At 48.3% G+C, this 19,940-nt stretch overlaps 1 protein-coding gene across 1 annotated transcript in view; it reads right to left on the bottom strand.

The window, feature by feature from the left end:
* Positions 1–19,868, bottom strand: part of RSF1 (remodeling and spacing factor 1) — a 34,228-nt gene extending 14,360 nt beyond the window's left edge. The window contains exons 1-5 of the mRNA XM_066588259.1: positions 19,456–19,868; positions 12,013–12,104; positions 3,006–3,098; positions 2,521–2,726; positions 1,632–1,768 (exon numbers count right to left, since the gene is read on the bottom strand). Coding sequence (XP_066444356.1) covers positions 1,632–1,768; positions 2,521–2,726; positions 3,006–3,098; positions 12,013–12,104; positions 19,456–19,657 — 730 coding nt within the window. The 5' untranslated portion in view covers positions 19,658–19,868. The remainder of the gene's footprint in view (positions 1–1,631; positions 1,769–2,520; positions 2,727–3,005; positions 3,099–12,012; positions 12,105–19,455) is intronic.
* Positions 19,869–19,940: the final 72 nt, after the last annotated feature.

The following is a 19,940-nucleotide window of genomic DNA, read 5'->3' as shown; positions in this document are numbered from 1 at the left end:
ACACCTCAATTCTGGCATTTTGATTTTTTGACAGCGTTAATCATGAAGCATAAACGACACGATTAATGTATTCTATGGGTAATTCTATGGGATGGTACGATTACGAAAATACCAAAATTATATCATTCATACACATTATTTTAGTTTTTTTTTTCCCTTCATCACTGCATTCAATGCTGCAATTTTTTTTATTTTTTTCCATCGGCCGAGCGCTGCGAGGGATTGTTTTTTGCTTGACAAGCTGCAACTTTTATTGGTACCATTTGGGGGGACATATGTCTTTTTTTTAATTACTTTTATTGCATTTTTGGGGGGGAAGTGAAATGAACACAAAAAAAGGATTCTGGCTCCATTTTTTTAATGGCATTTGGTGTGAAGGACAAAAAGGGTTTTCAATTTATTGTGCCGGTCGTCACGAATGCGACAATACCAAACGTGTTTTTTTTCTTTCAAAATTTTCAATTAAACAAAAAGGGTAAAAGTGCGCAAAATAGTATTTTCTTACTATTTTTTTTTTTTTCGTTTTCCTGCAGGGAATTTGAGCCTGTGATCCTTTGATAATACATTGCAATACTGTACTGCGGTGCATTATCGATATTCATAGCCTTCAGAGGTTACAGCTGACCCGGACGCTATTGTCTGGTGTTCGGTTACCATGGCAACCCACTGACCCTCCGCGATTACATAGCGGCTGGCTGGCGACACCACAGCGAGAGTAGCCTTCCTCTCTGAACCTTTACAGGATGCGATCAACAAAGACCACAGCCTGTAAGGGGTTAACAACGTGGACCATTGTTCTGCTTTTAAGATTGCGCCATTTACCGGACATCAGTTTACGACCATTTGCGGGAACTCCTTTCTAGCCAGGACGTAAACTTACATCCTGGGCTGGGAGGGGGTTAATAATAGGGATCCTCGGTCTGAACCCTCTCATCTACAAGAACAGATACGGAGAGCATTTCTCTGGAAGACCCGGCAAGCACTGCAGGGAAAAAAATCGTATCATGTAAATCTGAACGCTAATTGTTCAGTGTGAACGCGGCCAACGAATGAATTATTGTTGGTCATTCATTCGCGGAGCATTGCAGATACATAGGAAAAGGCAAAGTAGCCCGCAGCATTTCAGTACATAATAAAAGTAAAGGTGGCCTAAGGGTGATGGGTTGGTGGATAGTGCATCACAACGCAGACCCGCAGCGCGGCCCGGGGGATTCCGCTTAGGCAAAGTTGATGTCAAATGAATGCTAATCAAGTGTCATTAAAGTTTGCAGTGCGGTTCTGCTTTGGATTTTGTGTCGGTCGCCCTATAATCCATCACCCTCATCATCTCCTGGCACTACAGATGTGTTTATTCCCAGGTTGCCATGGATACGTCCCGTAGGTATTCCAGGGCTACACGATTTATACCCATAAACAGCGTAACAGGCGCAAACACCTTCTATAGCTGGTATTTTTGAAGTTTCGTTTCACAACCAGATACCCCTTTACAGGAGCTACAATGTCCCTATGAGAGGGCACACGGGGAGCGATGCCGCTGAACAGTCCTACATCACTAGTCGTGGGTCTCCAGGCAGTGCGGTCCAGCAGGGATGGACGACTGTAACGGGTAATCATCACCATGCCACACTTACCCCCGCTGTCTTCTTTCTTCACGTCATCCTCATCTGGGTTGGGATTTTGAGATGAATTTTCCTCGGGTTTCTTCAGTAACGCCGGGTCTATTTGTGCTTTCAGAAGTTCCAGGATCTCTGCCAAATCATTCCTGGACCTGAAGGAGGCAAGTAATGGAACTGTTAACACAGAGAAGACGGCAGCTGAGCCAACAACGTCAGAGCTTAGACGTCCGGGTTACAAAGCAGAAGGTAAAGTTTCTGTACATCTACACACAGAAATACCCAAGTACTAATCCTCAGTTCCATCCTGTATTATACTCCAGAGCTGCACTCACTATTCTGCTGGTGGAGTCACTGTGTACATACATTACTTATCCTGTACTGATCCTGAGTTACATCCTGTATTATACTCCAGAGCTGCACTCACTATTCTGCTGGTGGAGTCACTGTGTACATACATTACTTATCCTGTACTGATCCTGAGTTACATCCTGTATTATACTCCAGAGCTGCACTCACTATTCTGCTGGTGGAGTCACCGTGTACATACATTACTTATCCTGTACTGCTCCAGAGTTACATCCTGCATTATACCCCAGAGCTGCACTCACTATTCTGCTGGTGGAGTCACTGTGTACATACATTACTTATCCTGTACTGCTCCAGAGTTACATCCTGCATTATACCCCAGAGCTGCACTCACTATTCTGCTGGTGGAGTCACTGCGTACATACATTACTTATCCTGTACTGCTCCTGAGTTACATCCTGTATTATCCTCCAGAGCTGCACTCATTATTCTGCACTCACTAAATTATGTGTCCCCATTCTGGGAATCAGGGACTGTATTACTGCACTCAATGCCCCCCAACTGCCTGTCTGATACCACTAACGCACGTTGCACTGACCTGACTATGCACTTCCAGGAGGAGGCGTCCAGGTCATCCTGCTCCTCGATGTACACGCGGACGTTATGCTCTTGGTCCAGCTGATACCAGTACATTAAGCCGTCCTTATCGCGCCCGATGGGCTGGACCCGCATGGCGTCAGAGTCTTCTTCATTGATGGCATTTTTAAACTTCAGATTGTCATCAAATTGACACTCGCATAAGTGCTGAAACGATAGAAAACGTAAATAGAGCGCCACCTTCTGTCCCTGACATGCTACAGTGGATGATCAGTAATTGGAAGATGCGGATCTGGACTTCGTTTTTAAGGTCATTGTGCAGGTGTTCTTACTATAGGATATCCTGAAAACATGACCTGTTGGTGGTCCCTGAGGACTGGGGTTGCGGACCCCTGCTCTAGAGCCCAAGTCACTAATACTGTGTTTCCTGTCATATCACCAAGGACACCCGAAAGCCCTTCAGAGTCCACCGGAGTCCCCGTTTACCTTCAGTAGGCCCACTTTGCACTCCACGCTCATCTCCTGGTACCCCTTCTTCTCCATCTCCCAGGCCCAGGTGCTGTTGTAGTCCTGACATATCTGCAGATTACAAGTAGCAGCGGTTATAGTCATCGGACATTATACATCACAGGACAATGCAGAGAAGTAGAACGGCCGGAGAGACGAGATGTATGGAAATGATCAGGACCTCTGCTAGCTGTCAACAAGTGGATCCAATACTCATAGCAGCTAACAGTTTGCTACCCGCAGGCGATCCTCTGGAGATCATTTGTCCAGAAGTCCCTTTTACATTCACAACAGATTAATACCTTATGGAGGATTGTCCAGACTAGATACAACTGTGCCAACCCCTCAGCTGTGAGAAGCATCAGGTCTGCACAGGGTTACGGTCTCTGGATGTGAAGAACATTCCCTTCACCAGCAGCAAACAGAACTCGAAAATGGGTAGAAAGTGAAACTTTAATTGTCACTATACAAGGATTAACCCCTTAACCCCCTCCCAACATCCACCCTGCATGTATGGCAGATGCCAAGTGTCACTGAGCCAAGCCCACCAATGGAGGATCAGAGAGAGCTCCGCTCCCCGCAGTTAACTCTTTAGATGCCACTATCAGTTCTGACAGCAGCATTTAAATGTCCAGACAGAGGTCTGTTACCCAAAAGCGCCGTGTGCAAAGAGATTGTGGGCTGCCGTTCACTTACCATGGCCACCCGAGACCTTGTGAAGGCCTGTCATTGATTCCCCCCTATTAAGCTCTGCCTGTGGCAGGACTTAATAGGATGCCTGTAACACTGTGATATATATTTGGTGTTCTAATTGTACTGACAACAGAATATAGATAACTTGTCAAGTTTACTGCACCGTGAACACCGTAAAAACAAGACCTCCCCGTCAAACAAAACAGACTTGTTTTTAGATTGACGAATTTGGAATTTTTTTTTTTTAAGTTTTATACATTTGGTACATTAAATGGTACCAGTGAAAAAACAAGATTTGTGTTACCGTATATACCGGCGTATAAGGCGACGGGGCGTATAAGACGACCCCCCAACTTTCACCTTATACGCCGGTATACAGTGGAGAAAAAAAAATAATTCATTACTCACCTGCCCCGGCGTTCTGTCGCGCTCCGGCAGGATGTCGCTCGCTCCTCGTCCCCGGCACAGCATTGCTTTCTGAATGCGGGGCTTGAAATCCCCGCTTCCAGAAAGCTAATACACACGCCGGCAGCCATGACATCATTGAATGGCTGTGATTGGCTAAAACACACGTGGCTTCAGCCAATCACACTATTCAATGACATCATTGAATGGGTGTGATTGCTAACACGTGCGCCTTTAGCCAATCACAGCCATTCAATGCTGTCATGGCTGCCGGCGTGTGTATTAGCTTTCTGGAAGCGGGGATTTCAAGCCCCGCATTCAGAAAGCTATGCTGTGCCGGGGACGAGGAGCGAGCGACATCCTGCCGGTGCGCGACAGAACACCGGGGGAGGTGAGTAATGAATTTTTTTTTTTTTTTTTACACTTTTTTTTTTTTGTATTACCGGCGCATAAGACGACCCCCGACTTCAGAGCAGATTTTTCGGGGTTCAAAAGTCGTCTTATACGCCGGTATATACGGTACTTACCACACAATCTCTCTCTCGGCACATTCATTGCCCGACACAACAAGACCTTGGTGGTATAGCTCCTGCCACTAGGAGGCGACACTAACGGCTTATTTCAATGGGACGATTAGACTACAGAGACCGGCGCAAATCTGAAGGACAATCGTCCCACGTGAATGCGGGCAGCGACCGGACGAGAATTCTTCACTGTAAACGCAGTCCTTCACTATTGTAGTGAATGGAGGTGGAGAAATGGGGGAGTTGGGAGGAGAGCGAATGGAGAACGCTCCCCGAGCCGCTCCGTCTCCACACCGGCAGCGATACTCGCTCCTAAGTAACAGCACACGAGTAACACTGGGACAAGTGTCGGCATCGTTGGCCCCACAGATCATGCTGTGTAGAAGGACCATAAGCAAAGAGTTAGCCCCCTACCAGCTACACCCCTCCTGCCGGTATGGAGCTCAGAGCCAATTAAAGTGGACCAATACCGACCTAAAAAAAAAATAATAATAATTCTTAGTAAAAACCAGGCTGGAGTAAGGATCCTTTTATGGGAGAGAAAGACCCCAGCAGTGCAAGCAAATACCCAACAGGGCGGGCACGGTGCCCCCAACAAACGTGACGAGAAAAGGATTTACAGTATCAAATATCCTGTTTTCTCGTCCGTGTCAATGGGGGACACCGGAAGACCATGGGACGTTCCAAAGCAGTACCCAAGGTGGGGTGGTCAGCCTGTTGTGCCTAGTGGGCACATGTAAGCCACAGGTCCAGCCGACGTGTAATGCTTGCTGTAGGAATAGAAGTAACGAGGATGGGAAAGCGATCCCATCACTAGGAAGGCAAATGCTAAGAGGGCCTGCAAAGTTAGTAGGGGGCACCAATGAGGAAGGGGGATACCCTTGGCCCCTAACAGTTATGCCCTGCTGAAAACAGATATGGACAGACTAGCCATCGGTAGGTACAGAGTCATGCCTGCTGAGGGACTGACATACTCTGTTCTAAAAAGGGGCTGAAGAACCGCTGAGAAAGGCAAAAGAGGAAAGTCCTGGGTGTTCTTCAGGTTGCTACTAACAAAAAAAAGGGAAACGAGGAGAATGGCTTAACCAACATGGAAAATCTGGAGCTTCTCCGGAATAGCAGGAGCCATGCTGTGGACCACTTGGTTCTCCGCAGGTGATGCCGGTTCCCTCCTCTTGGGTGTAGGTGGTCAGGAGAGCCGTGGTGAGGCCGACTGGCCACTAATGTATGTATAAAGACGGGAGAGCTGTAACGAGGGGCTTTATTCGCCACAATACGCTGGATGTCGCCAATATGGCCGTAGCGAGGTGTTGAGCGCACTCGCATAGCTAGGTTGGCAATTGCTGCAGTTTGCTTGGAGTGGGGCAGAGCAGAAAACGAACCAAGTAGTTCTGGCATCTGAAGGACAGAAGAATAAGAAGGACCTAGCTGGCGATGCCAAGGCAGGATTCATGTGGGATCTGTTAGAAGAGAATGAACAGACTTCTGGTAGAGGAGCAATAGTCCCATTAGAGAGCGAGCAGCCCTGGAGAAGAACGGACCCTACAAGTGTCTGCACCATCGTTCTGTCCAGGTGGAACGGCTCTCGAGGTATTGGGAAAGGATGGGGTTGGCTGAGACATGGATGTCCAAGGCTCGTATGCTGCGTGCAATTTTTGTTTTCAATGTGCACCGAAGACACATGTCTAGGATAGGCACCCAGCAGCACACGAGGGGCATGGAACACACCACGGCTACAGCACCCAGGGATGGACGGATGTATCTTCTTGACTTTGCTTAACTGCCAGTGTTGGCAATGCTACCCAGCAGAAAAGAGGGCTGTGATGTACCCGAATACCTGTAGAAAACCACCAGCAGTGGATACATTGGAATGCTCCTATACGATTACTCTCTAAATGTGTAGGCCCTTAATTAATGATGATGGAAATAGACGTCCGACCCTTTTAAGGAAAGGGGTTGCAGTAGTTGACTGATGCACACTTAGCATGGCATTTGCGCTATACAGTAGGAGGGCTCGGACACTCATAAGCCCATGTACCAACCGGATGGTGTGCAGAGTCTTCCTCTGTGTTGCTCAGACAAGGCCCGTATACCAACCGAATGGTCTGTAGTCTTCCTCTGTGCTGCTCAGACAAGGCCCGTATACAAACCGGACGGTCTGTAGAGTCTTCCTCTGTGTTGCTCAGACTAGGCCCGTATACCAACCGGATGGTCTGTAGAGTCTTCCTCTGTGTTGCTCAGACTAGGCCCGTGTACCAACCAGATGGTCTGTAGTGTCTTCCTCTGTGTTGCTCAGACAAGGCCCGTATACAAACCGGATGGTCTGTAGAGTCTTCCTGTGTTGCTCAGACAAGGCCCGTATACCAACCGGATGGTCTGTAGAGTCTTCTTGTGTTGCTCAGACAAGGTCCGTGTACCAACTGGATGGTCTGTAGTCTTCCGCTGTGTTGCTCAGACAAGGCCCATGAACCAACCAGATGGTCTGTAGAGTCTTCCTTGGTGTTGCTCAGACAAGGCCCGTATACCAACCGGATGGTCTGTAGAGTCTTCCTCTGTGTTGCTCAGACAAGGCCCATGTACCAACCGGATGGTCTGTAGAGTCTTCCTCTGTGTTGCTCAGACAAGGCCCGTGTACCAACCGGATGGTCTGTAGAGTCTTCCTCTGTGTTGCTCAGACAAGGCCCGTGTACCAACCGGATGGTCTGTAGAGTCTTCCTCTGTGTTGCTCAGACAAGGCCCGTGTACCAACCGAATGGTCTGTAGAGTCTTCCTGTGTTGCTCAGACAAGGCCCGTATACCAACCGGATGGTCTGTAGAGTCTTCCTGTGTTGCTCAGACAAGGCCCATGTACCAACCGGATGGTCTGTAGAGTCTTCCTTGGTGTTGCTCAGACAAGGCCCGTGTACCAACCGAATGGTCTGTAGAGTCTTCCTGTGTTGCTCAGACAAGGCCCGTGTACCAACCGGATGGTCTGTAAAGTCTTCCTCTGTGTTGCTCAGACTAGGCCCGTGTACCAACCGAATGGTCTGTAAAGTCTTCCTGTGTTGCTCAGACAAGGCCCATGTACCAACTGGATGGTCTGTAGAGTCTTCCTGTGTTGCTCAGACTAGGCCCGTATACCAACCGGATGGTCTGTAGAGTCTTCCTGTGTTGCTCAGACAAGGCCCGTATACCAACCGCATGGTCTGTAGAGTCTTCCTGTGTTGCTCAGACAAGGCCCGTGTACCAACCGGATGGTCTGTAGAGTCTTCCTCGGACAAGGCTGTTGTAGCCTTGTCCAGGTAGTAGCTTCATCAAGGAGAATGTAGCCAAGAACCGGTTAGCTAGATTGAAGTCCGGTCGTGCTGCCCAGCGGCTGCCACCAAACTACTGAGATTTTTCAAGACCCAACAAAGATTATATACCGTCCATAGATGGAATAAAGGGGTTTTCAGTTCTTATGAACACCGAATGCCTTGAACATCAGATACACATTGTGAAAGGGAAGGGCAGTCTGATCAGAACACTGCTCCATCATTGGGGGAGTGACAAGGCAAATGCGTAAAAGGAGTTGTCCAATTTACATACGGTACATAAAGTAATTACTCCCATATGGTTCTATGGAAAGAGGGAATGGGATGATGGATGTCCAAGTGGCTACTGGTTGACTGATCTGTGTGAGCGGTATATAAAGAATTAGATATAGACGGCCTGATAGTAGTTACCTGTGTAGCCATTAGCAAAAACAGCTAGGTAGGGAAAACAGCGACTTACAAGAACGCTTCAGGGAATGTGATGAGCGAAGCTCCTCCGATGTATAGTCATGCTACATGAAAGGTGTGAAGTGACCGTTAGTGTTCAATACAGAGGTAGGTAGTAAGCAATGTACGTTCGTTTGTGATGACCACTTAATCGTATCACATACAGAGCAGAGTAGCACCGCCATACTTCCACCTACAGATACGGTTAGGATGTTGCCCAACACGTATATATGATAGCAAGTAGCAAATCTACAATACTTCTCCTGTGGAAGGAAGGCAGCCCAATACTTGTATAATATCCGATACAGAGCAAGACATCGATTCCTCGTGGGAAGGAGGTTAAAGGGGTTTCCCAGGGGGCAGCTACTGTCATAATTGTGTAGACCTGAGAGATTCGGAATCTCGTAGTAATAGAATTAATTCTCCCATGGAGGGGCGTAATGAGGCAGATGATGGTGGCCACAGGGAGATACCTGCTCTCACTGTACTACAATTACTCCTCTTATGAAAGGCGGAATAAGATAAATGAGGGAAGTCAGAGTACTTATTATGAGAGATACGGGTCTGGCCGTACTACAACTTCCCCTCTGGAAGAGAGTAACGAGGCAGATGGAGAGTCGAGAGAGATAGAGGTCTGACCGTACTACAACTCCTCCTCCGGAAGTGGACAACGAGGCAGATGGAGAGTCGAGAGAGATACGGGTCTGACCGCACTACAACTCCTCCTCCGGAAGTGGACAACGAGGCAGATGACGCTTGGCATAGTTATGAGAGATACAGCAACATGACATAATACAATTACGCCTCTCAAGGAAGAGGGTAACGCAGCTGGCTTGTTATAACCGTACAGTTGCGCCAGGCATAGACTCGCAGTACAACTACTTGCATTGGCAAAGGGTAACGCGCACTTGTGGGAGCTCCGCTGTTGTTCTCCAGAAGAGGGGCATGGATAATGGATGTAGATTTCCCTCTGTATCTGGTTCAGACAAAACCAGGAAGAAACTAGTACATGCTACACATAAGCATGGCCACCCTACGTGGTACAATAGCGTGAAATGGGGGAGTCTGGCCACACTGGAAGATAGCCCAGAGGCCATGAGCAGTGGTCACTGGCTGAAGGGGTTCACCCTACTGTTTGCCAGGCTGAGATCTATGCTACCCCCAGTCAAAGATCTATGTCCAGGGTATTACCTTTATGGCTGATATGGAGGTAGTAACGATTACCCAAGTAGCTGATGGCCAATAGTGATACAAAGCAGGAGAAAAAAAAGTTCTGAGAGCCAAACCAGAAGTCCCACCTCCTGCGGTGGCTGGTAGAGGCCTAGAAGCCGGGAGCTCAATTAGAGGCACCGGTCCATGAAAGGTCTGCCTCAATCAGAACACCGATCAGAAGATGGGCCCGCTGAGCATGATGGTAGTCCTCCTACCTTCTGACTGCATTGCAGCTTATGGAGGCCTAGAAGCCGGGAGCGAGATTAGCAGTGCTGGTCCGGCAAAGGTGTCTGGTGCAGCACAAAGGCAAAAAGGTACCATCCCAGAGAGCCAGTGGTGAGAGGACAGGAAGGAGTGCTGAGAGGTGACGAAAGTGTGGAGGCGAGGGGCGATTGGGTCATACTATCTTCATCTGCCGAAGTACAAGGAGGGTCACCCCCTCAGTGACCATCACTTTGTGGTGAGGGAAACGCTGGATGGGGGAGGGAGCAGGCGGGAATCTCAGTTGACTACATGGCTGGCGATACACGGAGCAGTTAGCACTACTCTGTTCCACTTTGTCTTCTTGGAGGAAGAGGTAAGAAGAGCGTCTGATGCAGAACTGTTCACCCTCCTCACATGGGGGCAATCAGGAAAAAGTCATCTCATCCCCGATTCCCAGCTGGAGGGAAAAATAATAAAAGCTGAGAAGACCTGCGGAGCCGGCGGTCTGCCTCCTACAGACACTAAGCCAAAACTGGTTAGCTCGGTGCCTGCAGGAGGAACTCTTTCTTTGCTAAGTGTCGCCTGCTATTAGCAGCAGCTATACCCAAGGTCTAGCTTTGTTTCCCCAATGACATGGACGAGAAATACAACTTGCCCCTCGCCCCCCCCAAAAAAAAAACATGCTCTCATGTAGCAGTGTCACCAGAAAAATAATTAAAAAATATATATATCTATCTCAAAAAGGGATTTGGGAGAGTTGTAATATTTCTCTAAACCCCGTTCCCCATGCGCCATAATAAACCAGGATGCACTCACCTCTCCCCAATGTCTCCCACGATGCCACTCAGTCCTCCGCCACTTTGTTTGTGTATAGCCTGCAGTCCAGTTTGGTTTATGGGACGTCTCAGGCGTCAGAGCTCGGGGATCGATCGCTGAGCTGTTATTGGTGGCAAAGCCTGTGACGTCCCATAAACCGGCCGAGGCAGCCTGTAAGCGTGACATCGGAGGGGAGACCCGGAGCTGCGGGTATATGCTGGGTTATTAGGTTAGTGCATTAGAGAAATGTTACAGCTCCGATAACCCTTTACGTTTACAACTTTAGGCCTATTTTCCTGCGCCCACATATTACAGTAGATCGGTAAAAGTATGACAATAATATATTGCCCCAGCGCAGCCGATCAGTCCTGCGCGTTACGGCACAACCTGCGATGATAGAGACATTAGAGGGACTTGGGTTTCTGGTCATCTGTTTGATATTGGAAACAAGAAACATTGTTTTTCTCCAGAAACATGAAAATTTGTAAAAGGTTTCCAAACATTAGAAACCCAGTCATCTTGTAGATTTGATACCCTTTAATAGCTAACAAAAATACATGATGTTACAGCGAGCTTTCCAACCTCTCGGGGTTCTTCCTCAGGCTTAATGAAAGTTTCCTTCACAGTAAACAGGCCGTTGTTCATAGATCGCTGCCTGTTCACACGGGCCGGTCAGTTTTTTAGCCTACCTAAACTGAACGATACGTGAACGAATGGCAGCATTTACACTAAACGATTGTTCTGATCGCCGCGATCCTGCGAGAAATGATCATTCTGGGTAAGAAGGGCCCTTCGAACACAGCCGTGTTCTCTAATCCGACAACCCTTTTAGGGCCCAAAATGGTCTGTGTCTGATGTAACACAAACAAGATGATCAAAGGTTGGTTTCACGTCTCTGGTGGGGATTCCCCGAATGGAGCAGGAAAGGGGAATCCCCGCGGCCGAATGGTTCCATCTACAGACATTACAAAACAGCGCCGGGCGGACCCCATTGACTATAGTGGGGTCCGCCTGCTTTTCCCCAGCAGAACGGCTTTTGGAGAGAAGAAAAAGCTCTGCATGCAACACTTTCTTCCGGTACTTTCAGCCCCATCTGTGAAGGAACCTCCGACCGAAGGCTCCCATGCAGATGTACCCACAATCCCTTCTGGTTCATGTCGCCCTCCAGTTTGCAGTTCTTGCAGCATCTGTGTGAAGCATGCCCACCGTCTATGAACCTTTTATTGTTGGAGGAGCTGCTAGACTAGCGGCTCCAATCTGGTGCCCCTACAGGCCGTATGAAGTATGGTCAGTGACAGGGGGGTTTGATCACTAGATTGACGAGACTTCCCCAGCGTCGCCGTGTGACGTACCAGGAGGTCACTGATAGGACGATATGGCGCAGCCTCCTACCTTGATCAGGTATTTCTCCCATCTGTCAACCGTGACCGACTTCCCAATTTTCCTCATAAGCTTCAAGTGGAGCTCGACCAGCACCCGGGACACTGCGGGGAGAGGAGGAGGAGAGTCAAAAACGCTTTAAAGCAACCACCCAGGCCTGGACAAACAAAGATGGCATTATTTATGTTAGAACAGATTATACATGTATTAACCTCTAATTAGTAATTAGTCCCACTAAGGGACTTCACAGTCCGATCGTTTGTTATATTCAGCAGACCAGAACTGTCACAATCTGATGGCAACCCATTAGGCCAAGGCTTTGGCTGGAGCGAGAGCCTACTGGCAGGCTGCAGGGTGCCGATGCGACCGACAGCGCGGCCCCCTTTGTCAAAGGTGCAGACACTTGCATTTAAAGGGGTTCATCAAAATCAACTTTTTTTTATAAGTTATGAAAGTCTGATTGGCGAAGGTCTCACCGCTGAGCCCCCCACTGATCCCAAGAACAGGGGTCCCATGTCCCCCTTGATGCACCCACCTGCATTGAGGAGATTGAATGGATTGATGGTCATACATGTGCAGCATTTCTCCATTATAGTCAATGGGGCCGACAGCAATACTCAACTACAAGCGATCAGGTATCTCCGGCAGTCCCACTGAAATAAATGGAGGGGCATCGCACGTGTGACTGTAGCGCCATTCAATCTCCTGGGGGTGCAGTGAGCCCACAGTGAGGGGCAGAGGGGGACACGGGACCCCTAGCTATTTGGATCGGTGCATTTGTCAGCAGTAAGACCCCACCAATCAGACTTTCATCCGGACAGGAGATAGATGATTTTGGTGGACCCCTTTAAGACATGGAATGCGCCAATTCATCTGAATGGGAATCAGCACGGATTTGAAATCTGGCGCAGAGAAAAAAAAAAAAAGGCAGTGACAAGCGACTTCTTGACGCGGAATCATGTTGAGATATCGGCACACGGGCCAGACGTACGAGGCAACTGGAAGGCAAATCCACATTACCACAGATCGCACTGAAATCCAGAATAGATCATTAGAACATACCCGCTGGGGTCATTCACACGGGCGGATTTAGTTTTTAGTCCTTTAATAAGCAGCGTATTCACGGACCGAAGCTGCGGCGAATTCCCTGCGGATTTAATCATTCTCGTGTTTGTGAGCGTAAAAAAAATAAACGCGAGCAGCCCATGGATTTTATGCACAAATATGCAGTCAGCGTGTATCATGATGCGTCTCCTCGTGTATCTGTGCGGTCCCAGGGACTTAACCCTTTCCAATCCATTTATTTTTTCTCACCCATTCTCCCCAGCTCCAAATAAATTGGAGCTGGGGAGAATGGGTGAGAAAAAAATACATTTCCCTGCACCCTCCTGAACTGCCAGAGTTCAGGAGGGTGCAGGTGCTCACTGCACCGTGGGGGATCCTGCTTACCTGTGCGGCGTCTTCCGCATTCTCCCTTCTGTCTCCGGGCTCGGCGATCATGTGACCGCTGGGGTCAGGTGGCATCCAGCGGTCACATGATCGCCGAGCCCAGAGACAGAAGGGAGAATGCGGAAGACGCCGGACAGGTAAGCAGGTTCCCCCACGGTACAGGCTCCCGGCTCGGCGTTCATGTGACAGCTGGGGGTCTGGTGACACCGGCGGTCACATGATCGCCGGCCGGAATCTCTATGCATTGCATAGCGCTAATTGAGCGCTATGTAATGTGTAAAGTAGAAGGCAGAAAGGGTTAAAAACCCTTTCTGCCTTCTCCTCGGGGGTCCTCGATGAGGACCAGTGCAGAAGTGTATCTGCACCCGATGTGTCTGATGATTTGGTGCAGATCCACTCCTGCACTGCAGTGTCGGGCCTGCCCCGACATCGGAGCTGTGGAGGGAAATTATGATGTCGGGGCAGGCCCGACATTGGATTGGAAAGGGTTAATGGCCTGTTTCGAACTGTAACACGGACCAAAATAGGAGGCGCTACTTTTCTTTTTCCCCCGATGCACATGAATGGGGAGACCCTATTCCATACTCATGTCCGTGTGAATGAGCGCTTACAGAAGTTGCGGATCAGCCCCGTTAAACGAGACAGATCCACCTGCAGATCTCTCAACATGGAAAGAAAAAAAAGGGCCGTGCCAACTCTGGACGACACGGGTTCCACAACGCAGATTTCATCGACACAATGTAGAGGCTGACGTAATGCACAAATCCCATTCCAATGATGGGGCATGGATTTGGCGCAGGTCCCGCAGTGGTCAGAGGCTCTGCTGCGAGAGCCGCTTCAGGTACAAAGTATCCAAAAGACATAAGACAACGAAAGATACAAAGTAACAACAGGCTTTATCCAGGACAACGTTTCACTGAAGCCCCTTCAGCAGCGCATTCACACAATATCACAGCACAGAAGACGAGGATCGAGAACCCCAACATCCGTGAAGAGTCGGACCCCCACCGAAGTCACCACAGCCCCATTGAAAGTGAAAGATGCACTAGTACGACCAGCGCTCCATTCAGTCACCTCCTCACTACGAAGGGTGCAGTAACCCTGCAGGGCGGTGGACACGGGAGTCCCATTCTCCAGATCGGTGGGGGTCTCATCAATCAGCAAGTTAGGGGATAACGTGTAACTGTGGTACAACGCCTTTAAATATCCCCCCTCCCCACATAAAATATCTCCCCCTTTATTAGAGACCCTCCAGCATTTCCTTCTCACATAGCAACTTCTACCGACCAGCGGCTGCCAAACAATCCCATAATCACCAAATAATGTTCTACATAGGTGAAGCAAATACGCGGCCTCCTCGGGGTTTACTTGTTTTAAGGATCTTATTGACCTAAGACGACCGCTGCCCTCCCATCAGAGACCTTCAACTGGGAGTTCTACTTCTTCTCTCCTGTTTATAATTCGGAGAAAAGAAATAAGATTCTGCATGGCATAGGGGGCGCTATAATGTGGGGTCAGTAAGTTACAAATTCCTTAGGAACATCCTAGGGGCCAAACTAGGTGATGCCACCAACTACTCATGAACTTATGGACCAGCCAGAGGACTCCAATGGATGCAGGAGACCACTTTATGGAGGGACATATAGATGTGGAAGAGAACCACAGAGACATGGAGGAGTCATTAACAGGATGGGACGGGCTTAGCATACAAGAGGTATAGACAACGCAGGAGGGCTAGTAATATTGGGCAAAGAGTTATTGGCATCAGAATTGGTCAGTGATGGAGGCAAGAGTTGGGTTCTAGGTTGGGCATACATTAGAGTATAGAACATAGCACTGGAGTGGTAGGATTAGGCTAAAGCAAAGTTATTGGCATCACACTTGGGTAGCGATGAAAGCTGGAGATGGGTTCTAAGTACTAGACATGGCTAGTGCTGGCGACGGGTTCCATATACCTTGTTTAGTTATAGAGGCAGTAGATGCATTTTAGGCATCATGCTTGCATAGTGATGGAGATATTCTAGATGTTGGGCTTAGTGAGAAGACAATAGATGGGTTCTAGGTATCAAACTAGCCTAATAATGGAGACAGAATTGAGGTATTGGGCTTAATGATGGAGTTGATGGGTTCTAAGTATCAGACATGGTGATGAGGTATGAGATGGGTTCTAGGTATCAAACACAGCTAGCAATGGAAATAGGTTCTAGTTAGCTTTCAAAACAATCATTCGCATTCACATGCAGGACGCAGATTCCTTTTCATAATGCAAACTTTATTGGGTATTCATAAAACACATTTCGGGGGTTGAGACCCCCCTTATCAAGTAGGCAGGACCAGCTCCCAAGCAATGCTGTTCTCTTCTTTTATGTAAGCTTTTTGTGGAAGTTCTACTACCTGGATGTCGAATTGGAGGCAGACGATGGGTTACAAGATTGATTGATGGCAGCAAAGGTTGTACTCTAGATATCAAAACTGGTGACAAGGACAAAAGGCAAGTTCTAGTAACCAGACTTGATTAGTGATGAGGCAGGAGATCAGTTCTAGGTAATAGACAGGTCTCAGGTAGTGCGTTTATTGATGGAAGCAGTAGATAGAAGCAGGTGATGTCTAATATACATAAGCCATGGTTTTGTGGAGAAGACAGATTCAAGTTTTTGAGGCTTAGAGATGGAATCAGAAGACTGGTACTAGTATCAGGATTGGCTGATTACAGCAAAAAATATGTTCTAGGTATGAGACTGGTGACAGGGGCAAGAGGCAAATTCTAGTAACCAGACGTGGTTAGTGATGGATGCAAGAAATGGGTTGTACTTCTTGGACTTAGTGATGGACGCACGAATGAGTTACAGGTATCCTGGCTTGGTTGGCCATGCAATCTAATACCTAGAACTTTCCCGCCAAAAAAAGATCCCTAGAACCAATCTCCTGTCTCCGTCACTAACCAAGTCAGATACCCATCTAGAAGGCTTAATTAGTGAAGGAAGCAAGAGATATGTTCTAGGAATCAGACTTAGTTGCTGATGAAGGTAGATGTGTTCTAGGTATCAGATTTGGTCAGTGAGGTTTATGTAGAGCCCACATGTGTAAACTAGAAGAAAACCTGACGACAGATGAGGAAAGAGAAGATGGTTGACAAAGGTGGCCTTATGTCTTTTGTGTCTGAAGGAGATCCGGTCATTGATAGACACATTAGTTGGGTTTATGGCAAGAAACAGCATTATAAGAGAGTGGAGAACGTTTTTTAAGGTATCACATATGGGTTATGATAAAAGCAGGATATGTACTATGCATGATACCGATATTCTAATTTATATTATTTGGTCATGAAGTCATGAGATGGGTTCTAGATATCGTAGGTAAGAAACAAGCACAAAATGTAGCAATGGTGGCTGTAGATGGGATGTTATTAGGCAGGTTCTATACCTAGGCTCAGCGACAGAGACATCAGAGTTCTCGAGTGATGGAGAGATGCAGTAATTTCTTGGCATTGGAGAAGTATAGGACAGTCCTGACAGTCCAGATCAGTCATAGCGATGGAGGAATTAGATTAGTTTTATGTAAAGTAGATTCTAGCACTCACACTTTATGGAAATACGAGACAGAAAGTCACTGATGGACATATGGTGGTGGCAGGGATCTAGATTTTAGACATGTGCAGATATGGAGGAAACAAACTAGGTACCAGTATCACAAAGCAACGATAAAAGCATGATGTAGATTCAGGGCATCAGATACCTTCGGAAGAAAGTTCTAAGCATGATGAGAGCAAGAACCAGGTTCTGTACATCAGTTGTGAGTAGTAACAAATTATAGGTATGAGCTAGTGGAATGAGGAAAGGTTCTAAGTATCAAGCATGGTCAACAATGGAGACTAGAGATGGTTGTAGATACTGGACTAAGTAATAAAGGAAACAAAGTAATAGGTTCTAGTTCTTGAACTTAGTAACAGAGGCAGAAAATAAATAGATACTTGTATCTAGTCTGGTTGATGATTGCAAAAAAAGTGTGTTCTAGGCATCAGATTGGTGATAGGGGGCGGGGTCAAGTTCCAGTTATTACATTTATAAATGGAAACTAGAGGCGAGTTCAAGGTACCAGGTTTGCTTAGCGATGAAGGCAGGAGACAGCTTGTAAGTTACTGGACCTCATAATGGAGACAAGCAATGAGTTCTAGGTATCATGAAGAAAAACAGGTATCAGACATGGTTAATGTGCAGGTCTAAGTATCAAGCAGAAGAGGAGTTCCAGACATCAGACTTGACTTTAATGGAGGAAACTAAGTATCAACATGATTAATGGAGGTTTTAGATGCCAGGTTTTGTCAGTGGAGGAGGCAGAAGATGGGCTCCAATTATGGAGGAACAGACATCGTAATGGAAGTAGGTTCTAGATATCAGACTGGGTGACGAGGCAGGAGCTAGGTTCTTGATGATCAGACAACGGTGGGTTCTAGATATCAGACCTCGTTATAGAGGCAGGAGATGGGTTGTACGTGGCATACTTACTGGCAATGGGTTCTAAGCATTAGACTAGGTGATGGAGGCAGATGGGTTCTAAATGTCACACTTGGCTAGTGATGGAGGCAGAAGATGGTTTTAGGTGATGGAGGCAGGATGTGGGTTCTAGGTGTAACACTCAGTGATAAAGGTAAGGATTAGCGTCAAAATTATCACACTGGCTGATGGGTTCTAGGTATCACACTGGGTAGCAATGGAGAAAGGGGTTGGGTTCTAGATATATTTGGTGATAAAGACAAGAGAGGAGTTCTAGGTTTTAGACTGGCTTGAGGCCAAAGATGGGTTCTAGTTGTCAGACAAAGTGATAGAAGCAGAAGATGGGTTCTAGTTGTCAGTGATGGAGGCAGGACATGAGTCCTAGGTTGTGAAGGCAGTAAATGGGTATTAGGTGTCAGGCCCAGTAATGGAACAAGGAGCCAAGTTATAGGTGTCATTGAGATCGACAAAGGCAGAGTTCCAGATGCCACTGATAGAGGCAAGCACTGGGTTCTAGGCGCCATTGATAGATGTGTGAGCTGGGTTCTAGGTGTTATTAACAGCAGGAGCTGGGTTTTAGGTGTCACTTAGCTGTGATGGCATCAAAGCTTGGTTCTAGGTGTCACACAGGGTTGGTTGTGGAACCACAAGTGTGTTCTAGGTGTTACTGGCTAGAAGCAGGATCAGAGTTCTAGGTGTCATTGGAAGAAAACCGCAAAATTAGAGTTCTAGGTGTAGTGGGTGATGGGGACCATAGCTGTGTTCTAGGTGCCATTGACAGTAGCAAAACCTGGGTTCTAGGTGATGAAAGCCTTGATAGAGAAGATGGGTTCTAGGTGTCGGGTCAATGATGGGGAAAGAGGGTGGGTTCTAGGTAACAGGGTTAATGGTGGGGAAACGAATGGGTTCTAGGTAACAGGGCTAATGATGTGGGGGGAATGGGTTCTAGGGGTCCGTGTTATTAAAGGGGGGAAAAATGGGTTATAGGTGTCAGGGTTATTGATGGGGAAAGAGGGTGGGTTCTAGGTGTCGTTGACCACAGCAATGGAGTTCTTGGTGATAGGGAAGAGGATGGGTTCTAGGTGTCCAGGCTAGTTGGGGGGGGGGGTTCTAGGTGTCATTGACAGCAGCAAGGGGGTTCTATGTGTCATTGATAGCAGGGGTGGGTTCTAGGTGATGGGGAAGAGGATGGGGTTCTAGGTGTCATTGATAGCAGCAAGGGGTTCTAGGTGATGGGAAGAGGATGAGTTCCAGGTGTCATTGATAGCAGCAGGGTGGGTTCTAGGTGTCATTGATAGCAGCAGGGTGGGTTCTAGGTGTCCAGGTTAGTGGTGGGGAAGAGGATGGGTTCTAGGTGGAGGCAGGAGATGGCTGCTGGTGTGAGGATGGACACCAGACCATGTGATCACTATGGCGGCAGCACTATGGAGGTCCGTACAGCCGTGGATGAGGACATCTTCCCGCACACCCCGACATCCACGGTCCCCCCGCAGCCCCCCGCTCCTCCCCTCACCTGCTGCGGTCTCCTCCAGCGCTTCTTCCAGCTCCGGAAACGTTATCTCGGGAAGATCCAACGCGGCTCCGTACCGCTCCAGGAACGAGCACACCACCGCGAAATCCGGCCATGATCCCGCCGACGAGCTGGTAGCGGGAGCCGGAGACGGGAGCAGGTCCTCTGGGGGCGCCGGAGCCTCCTCCGCACCAGCCTCCGCCATCTTGGAGTATGGAGGGGGGGGGCGGAGGAAGAGGGCGGGAGCGGAGGAGAGAGGAGCGCCCTCCCCCGGCTGCTACAGCGAGCTCAGCCTCCCGGAGAGCAGCGGGGACGGGCGGCCGGAGGAACAACTACAGAGCGATGGAGCGGCCCGCCGGGTCTATCAGCGCTCCTCCTCCTGCCTGGAGACCATATCCCACAATACACCGCGCCGGGGGACCCCCTCTGCTCCCAGCCCCTTCCTCTCTATGGCCACTCCCCCAACTGAGGAGAGCGCTCAGCACAAC

This window comes from Eleutherodactylus coqui, chromosome 1 (genome assembly GCF_035609145.1).
Source record: "Eleutherodactylus coqui strain aEleCoq1 chromosome 1, aEleCoq1.hap1, whole genome shotgun sequence".
Classification (NCBI taxonomy): Eukaryota; Metazoa; Chordata; class Amphibia; order Anura; family Eleutherodactylidae; genus Eleutherodactylus; species Eleutherodactylus coqui.
The sequence above is the reverse complement of the archived record's forward strand: the minus strand, read 5'-3'. Positions and strand labels throughout refer to the sequence as shown.